The sequence below is a fragment of the Enoplosus armatus genome, chromosome 5 (assembly GCF_043641665.1).
Source record: "Enoplosus armatus isolate fEnoArm2 chromosome 5, fEnoArm2.hap1, whole genome shotgun sequence".
Classification (NCBI taxonomy): domain Eukaryota; kingdom Metazoa; phylum Chordata; class Actinopteri; order Centrarchiformes; family Enoplosidae; genus Enoplosus; species Enoplosus armatus.
In genome coordinates this window covers 13,807,670-13,815,357 of record NC_092184.1, presented here as the reverse complement: position 1 = coordinate 13,815,357, position 7,688 = coordinate 13,807,670, and the positions used below count along the sequence as shown (strand labels likewise).

The 7,688-nt window shown below is 38.2% G+C and overlaps 1 protein-coding gene across 1 annotated transcript; it reads left to right on the top strand.

The window, feature by feature from the left end:
* Positions 1-3,282: 3,282 nt before the first annotated feature.
* On the top strand, positions 3,283-6,016 carry gemin7 (gem (nuclear organelle) associated protein 7). Its single transcript, XM_070906400.1, has 2 exons — positions 3,283-3,333; positions 4,805-6,016. Exon 2 carries the CDS (start codon positions 4,826-4,828, stop codon positions 5,210-5,212), a length of 387 nt encoding a protein of 128 aa, XP_070762501.1. The 5' UTR covers positions 3,283-3,333; positions 4,805-4,825; the 3' UTR covers positions 5,213-6,016.
* Positions 6,017-7,688: the final 1,672 nt, after the last annotated feature.

Genomic DNA, 7,688 nt, shown 5'->3' with positions numbered 1-7,688 from the left:
TTCTTCTACACTATCTTCACTCTGCACTAATGACTAAACTATAATGGTGTGCCATAAAACCTTCTGGTCTTTGATAGGGTGACCCAGAGCTGAAGCATTGTACAGCATTGACTAAAAACTGAACACAAATTGAAAATGCGCATAAAAACAGGTGGATGGGAATGCACCTAATGGCAACAATATGTTCATAACATTTCTAGTATAGTACTAATAATACAGACAATAATATTCCTCATGTTCAATTAAAGATTTCTTAACATGTGTAACAAGAGATCTATCTGTCCGATCAATCTTCTATTTACTTTCTTTGTTTTATTATCTTCTTTTTTAGTGGGGCAATAGAGTCGAGTATCAGACGCATGGAGCCTGCGGCACGAGATGATCAATTTGGGAGGGACTAAAGTTAGCATAGGAGTCCTCAGTTATATTGAGACATGGCATTGAATTAAATACTAATTTTTAGTATGAAACTAAAGAGATGGTAACTTTGTATGACAAAACAAGGACAGTGTATTTTTTTTTCTTACATTGGAAGTGCATTATTTGCAAATATGAACATGAAGCAAAACCTGTTTCAACTATTGTTTTAAGACCGACATGAAAATATCTGAACTTCTCCTTTAAAATTGAGTTTTGAAGCTATTCCGGTGTAGCTTTGGCTTTGGCTAGGTTGGGTGTTGTTGTCTTGCTGGGAAATAAATGATCTCCTAAGTGACAGTTGTCCTGGAGACTGGAGCAGCTTAAATTTAGTTGCATTAATTTGCCTCTCACAAGCCACCTTCACAAGCCTTCCAGGGTCTGCTGCACCTGAACTGTCCTCTTGATTGTTTTCACAACTGTTCACACCATTGTACATGGGACTCTGATGACTCACAAGGCTGCCATGTGTCTCGACAATCTCATCAAAGACATGAATCATAGACCAGGAAGGAGACGTGACTGATACTTTATTACAGAAAGTATTTTCGTCTTGTCTTTGACTGATGTTCAATTCTGACATATTTTCTTAACACTATTAACTGCAAATAAAAAATATTGTATACATCAGAGCTTTCAAAAGAATCTCAGTCACATTTACAACTTGGACTTGGATGTGAACGCTATTTACACACCAGTTGGAAACCATAACTCCAGTATGACACGAGTGTGGCATACACAAAAGATAATGTGTTCAACAATGCATGTTCTGACGATTGTTTTGCCAGCGTATTCAATAAATGACATGAGATGAACTACACAAATTAAAACTGAAATTTTAAGCACCTGTAATATGATATGATTCGTAACTCACAGGCCTGGAGCTTATTTATTTGTGTGTATTTTGTTTGTAACAGGTCCCTTCATTTGGAGCCTGGCGGTGGAGGAACTATGAAAGATCAAACCCAGTTTTGACAAACTTTGTCAATGGTAATAAGTGTTTCCTCTAGTCCGCCTTATCTACTTCCTGACGGAAGAATTTATTTTATACACAAAGAACCTCTACAAGGATTTGGAGTTCCGGTTTTTGCTGGAAGGTGGTGCGCTAACCTTTTTCGGCTTCTGAAGGGGGGCATGACATGAAAAGTTTGAGAACCACTGCTTTAGTGTGATATAGCTGTTAAACAACCCCATTGTTCTGTGTTAATGTTCCATGCCAGAGGTTGTTTACCTGCTGCTGTATTTGTCTTGCTTTTGGTTTGTTTAGTTTTGCCTCTTGTTTTGAGTGATTTCTTTCTGAATTTACTGAATTGATTCTTCTTGTATTTAGTTCTTTCTTTCAGTGAAGCAGAGCGCCATATTGTGGGAGGATAGGCACTCATGGTGAGGTCCCTACACTTTATGCATGTGAGTCAAAGCACTGGGACACATATGTATATTTCATCATTTTTGCTGTGAGGATCGTTGTGTTGTACCCGAGATGAATTAGTGTTAGCACCCCTGGGCACTCCTCAGTGTAGTCTGCCTCTCCACAAGTGGCCTCAGCTCACTTTCCCCAGTTTGCTTAGTTTATGTTGGACTGGCAGTTTCATATAGTACTTTTTATATTAAGGCCTTTTTAGCTACATTTATAATAAAAGTGTTTTATCCCCCTTATTGGTGTCATTAACTAACTTTTCTCCCCAGCACCTCCAATCTCAGCCTACTTGACTATTCTTAATTATATCAATAAAACATTTGGATTAGTTTGACAAACACGTCTCTGCCTGGTCAGTAACGAACCTGTGTGCCTTACTATAACTTTCCAAGCAATATTCAAGGGTTTTGATAGTATTTCCTGGGGTGCAATTCTCTAGGTGGCGTTGTCAGCCCTGTCTCCATTCACCCCATATTCACAATCGCCCAGAGCCCAAAGTGACACCTTCACAATGCTTGTTTTGTCCAACCAATAGTCCAAACCTCAGAATTATTTGAAATAAATTAAAATTATGAAAATAATTGAAATTGTTTTTCAATTATAGTTGCCAATTAATTTTCTGCCAATCAACTAATTGATGAATCGACTAACCATTTCAGCTGTACTTGTGTTATACTGTAATTTATAACAAAACATGTAGTATAAGCTCTTCATATGTTTTGTATGCAAAAACCTTAAAGTAACTAGTAGCTAAAGCTGTCAAATAGAAAAAAGTAGAAGTATAAAGTGGCATGAAAAAAAGTACAGTACTTGAGTAAATGTACTTAGTTACTTTTGTTGTTAATTTCTTCTTCATTCCCCAGATGTAGGCGATGATGGAAGGAAACTCCGCTGATACTGACTTTTCACATAATATTCTTTATTTGCATCAAAGATCAGGATCAACAGGCATGCGCATCTTGGCCTGGACAGCACCCGTAGCCGAATCAGTACTGCTGCCCCGAACACTGTTCAAGCTCATCTTTTATACCTTTAGACATGCATGGGGTCCTACTACAACACACAAGTCTGTAAACTTCCGTTCCCTATCTAGGGGTCAGGAAAAGAGACCTCTCAGAATGATGTTTCACGTACCTTAACCTCTCAGAGATAACTTTTCACATACCAAGGAAGATCTCGTCTAAACAACAATGCATCTTATCTTTAAGGTGCCCCAACATCTGTTAATTGTTTACCTGGAACATTGCATACATGGCAACTTTGTACTACATATCATTGTCTGAAAAGACTACCTTTATGATTAGTATCAAATAATACACATCACTTTCCACCGGCAGAGTTTATTTTTACCCGCCAATCTACTGCCTTCACACTCTAGTCCAGTAGGTGGCGGTAATGTGCCTGTCAGCTGCTTTGCCATCTGCCAATAAATCCAACGAAGAAGAAGACGAAGGAACAACGTCGCACTCGCTGATGCTGATAACTTGAGGAAACAGTCAGTAAGTGTACAAATAAACTAAAGCGGGTTTTAGTGAAGCGTTAGTGCATCTTTGATACAACTATCGCACTGTATCAGCCACTGCTGTGAGGAAGAAAGCGTGTTTTTTGGTCATGCAGTGTTCAAATTATAGCAGCTTTTGTCAGAGTTAACTGAGCCATAGCAACGCGCTCTGACCATCTTGTTCACCTTTAGTAAAGTTAACAACCTTTAAACACAACGTGATACCACTTTCCCAGGTCAAATATGTCTTTGGTTGGTACCACGACCTTACCTGGTGCTCTGTAGGCAGACATGTTTGATATTAGTTAGCTTTAATGTGAAACACATCGCATGGTCCTCATCCATGCATAATAGCTGTTCCCACACGCTGCAACAGCAGCTCAAGCCGAAGAGACTGTGAAGCTTAGTGTAAGTTATATCCTACATGAAGCTTGTGTTCTAGGCATTAAACACAACCATCAAAGGATATTAAGAAGTCTAACATCAAAGCACACACGTTTCTGATGCTGTTGTATTTATAGTAGTAATGTTCGTAAATGTTGCAAGACAGACCTATATTTTATAGGGCTGCGTCTAATGATTTTTATTATCGATTAATCTGTTAGCAAGTTTTCAGATTTCATCATTTAGTAATCAAGAAAATGTCCAAACATAGTGAAGAATGTCAATCACAAGTTTCCAAAATACAAGGCAACATTTTCAAATTGCTTATTTTGTCTGAACAACAGTTAAAAACACAAAGTAACTCAAGTTATAATGATATAAAACAGAGAAAACAGTAAATCCTCAGTAAAGCTGGAAACTAACTTAACCTGATTCAACTCAGGTGTGGAGCCCATCACTTGCATCAATACGTACATAAAATGATTTGCACTGGGGTGCAATCAAATGCTTACCTCCCTGAAAGAAAGGTCGTCTGAATGTAGTAATTTATCTGGTAAATATAATTGTTACTGTAGGCTACATCTTCTGAATCGGCATTGTTGGCCAAGTGTGTACACATACAAGAATGTGACTCTGGTTTTAAGTTGCTCTCAATGTTACACACAGTTCAAAGAACAATTTACAGGAATAAGTAGACACACAGCTAAAAACAAGGGCAACAAAGCTGAACAAAGATGGGTAAAAAATAAACATAACTATTATTTACATACAAGTAGGTGGGAAAAAAATGTGTATTTATAAAAAGCAACAATGACCAACAACATACAATGTCTATATACAGGCCAGTTAGTAATGTCGAAATGTTGCTGTTCAGTGTGCAGGTGCCTTTTTCTCTTGAGATTGTAATCAATTTTAAGGAATGATTCAAATAGTACATTAATCAATTCACAGAAGACACAAAATCCTTCAGTTTTAAACGTCTGTGTGAATATACACCAAATTTATGTCTTTTAAAAGGATACATTTACTTTATAATGAGGATATTACCTAGCTAGTGTTAATGACGTTTGTTTTTCTTTTAATAGGTAATTGCAGAAAGACTCAACATGGCAACGCCGGTGTCTGTGCTCCGCCTGCCAAAAGGACCCGACCCCAACAGCCGCGGATTTGACCCTAAATCAGCCCGCTTCATCGCTCTCTGTCGCACCTCCATTCCCACTTCTGCTGCGTCGGAGGTGGACGCCGAGCAGCTGCAGAGAGAGCAGCACGCACGATCTGTGCTGAGAGAGCATTTCCTCCGATGTCTTCTCTCCATGACCAACAAGAAGGTGCAGTTTCACATGTATGAGAAGGTGAAGGTGGAGGCCACGTTTGGAGCGTCCGACATCGACGTGCTGAACTTTCAGGTGTCGGACCTGCACACTCCCATCGGGGTGCAGAAAGAGGCACTGATCAGGTGTCAGGACGTGATTTCATTCACTTTTGATGTATGAACACATGAGGTTTTTGTAACTGGTTTATTTGGGCTTACTTGGGAGTCTCATTTGTTTTTGCAAGTGAGCTGTATTTTCACACTCTGCAAGTTTATAAAAGTGGTTATACTTTCGTAGAACAGTGTGGTTGCACATTGCTGTTTTCAGTCTTGTCTGTATAGTTCAGCCAATCATGCTGCCCCATGTGACTGCATTCAAAGAGCCAACTCTGACAAGCATTGCCCCATTTTCAGCACAAGAGGGAGTTGTATGCCCGTGTTTTCAGTGTGATATCAAACCTTCATGTGACTTCTTGTTCATCATTGATTTTGACAAAGTATTGACCAACATTTTGTATATGATATGATAATGTTTTCCTGATGACTACAAGTGCTTTCAGACTATGTTTACCCACAAGAACATTTTGAGAAGTTGAAGCACCAAACCAAAATTTCAGCCTTACGTCACGTCTCCCATTTCTGCTCCACACCATGAGACTGTTCTGCAGAAAGAGGTTATTACTGTTCTGGTGCTCGAGTCTACAGGTTATATCTTTTTTCATTAAGTCTTTAACTGGGGCAAATGAAACATTGCACTTTAAATGTTGAGTTAACTGCTTTTGTATTTGAACATCCATTTTGTATTCTGTTTGGAAAAATTGTTTTGTTTTTTGCAAATTATAACACCTGAATAGCTTCATGTCTGATAAAGATTGATGTTGCTTAAGAAAACAAACTTGTGATGTGTGTAACACCCACACCACCACATCCATCCCAATTATTTCAGTTCAGTGTAAAATGTGTTTTCCAGTTGTCCATAACTCAAATTTGTCTGTATTTCCTAAAACAGGTTCACAATTAAAGCTGCAGCAATTAATCGATTAGTGGATTGTAAATTAATCTGCATATATTTTGATAATTAATTAATCGTTTGAATCACTTTTTAAAGAGACATGCCAAGCGTTTAATATAATCTGGTTTGCAAAAGTGAGAATTTTTTTTCATCCTTGTCTTGTTGTAGAAAATTGAATCTCTTTGAGTTTTGGACAAAAAAAGTAGTCGAAAGTAGTAAAAAGTAATCTGCAGATTAATCAATAAGGAAAATAATCATTTGATGCAGCCCTATTCACAGTAATGGCAGATATTTTTTTGGATGTTAATGAAGCTTAAAATTAGTCAGCTGGGTAACACTTAATTTTAAGTCCCCCTATTTAGCGTGTGTAAGCAGTATATACACAAACATTTAATAAATGGTTTGTAACACACTATACACTCCTCCTGTGGGCACCCTTAAGTGAAGGCTGCTGTATAAACAGATAATGAATGACACAGTGACCCTTTGGGCCCCTGGCCCCGTTCAGCAATCCATCCATGAATACTCAACTTAAGTAATATCTTAACCGGTAAAAAAATAAATAACTACCAGAATGAACTGTAAATTAATTTTGTTGCTTTCAGTCACAGATCCAAAACATTTATAGAGTGGGATGTTAACCTGAATCAAAGTAATAGACACTCAAATATAGCGAGGTCTTAGATGGATCAGGTGCACATCGGATCATTATTCCTGAATGGTTCAGCAGTCTAACACTGAGCCCACGTCTGACGGCAGCACCAATATTAGTTATTTAAATTCTCAGTCATGATTATAAAACAGAAGAGCAGGATGCATCATTGTTTAGCGCCAACTTCATGGGGAGGGGGCATCAATACTATTTAATCTTCCTAAAAGGTGTATTTTGCGAGTTCTCAATAAGTCATTTTATTTGAGTGCCATTAGGCGGTCGTGCTGTGCCTGTGTCTCTTTTTGTACCTGAATTATCTGACCACTCAGTGGAGACAGTCATCAATGAGGCAGTGACTCATCCTCTCTCTCTCTCTCTCTCTCTCTCTCTCTCTCTCTCTCTCTCTCTCGCCCTCCCTAATCTGAAATATGTCTTAAACCTCGCATGACGTCACCAAGCCTGTGTGATTCAATCAGGAAGCCCTCAAGGACAACCAATGTTAATTTCATATACACAGGCATGCTGTTCTGTGACCAGCAGCCCTCTCACCTCTGTGATGAGCGACCATCACATCAGCAGGAACACATACAGTACATAAACATATTGTGCATTTCCATTTACTGCTACGTTTACTTCGCTCCATTTCTGAGGCAAATATTGTATTTTCTACTCCACTGCACTAAGATTTTAAAACAGCAAATAAAATCCAAAATCATTTAACTTTAAAAATATAATTAGAAGGAGTTCATTATTCTTGATGTTGATTCTTGACCTGTTTTTTTCAGCTATTGCAGAAAAATACTGCTACCGCTAGAAATACTCAACTAAATACGAAATAATTAACTGTTTCTATTTCCTAAATGTGCTGATTGTTGTGGTATTGATTTTTTGAGTTGTGCTGAGCCACATGGATCCAAATAGAAATGTCATAATAAAATGTGATTTAAATCTGGCCATAACAATGTGGTCCAAAGTCCATGTTGCCAAATACTG

Bases quoted from the DNA above. Each gene is read 5' to 3' on its own strand.
- gemin7 (XM_070906400.1), top strand. From the start codon at position 4,826: ATGGCAACGCCGGTGTCTGTGCTCCGCCTGCCAAAAGGACCCGACCCC.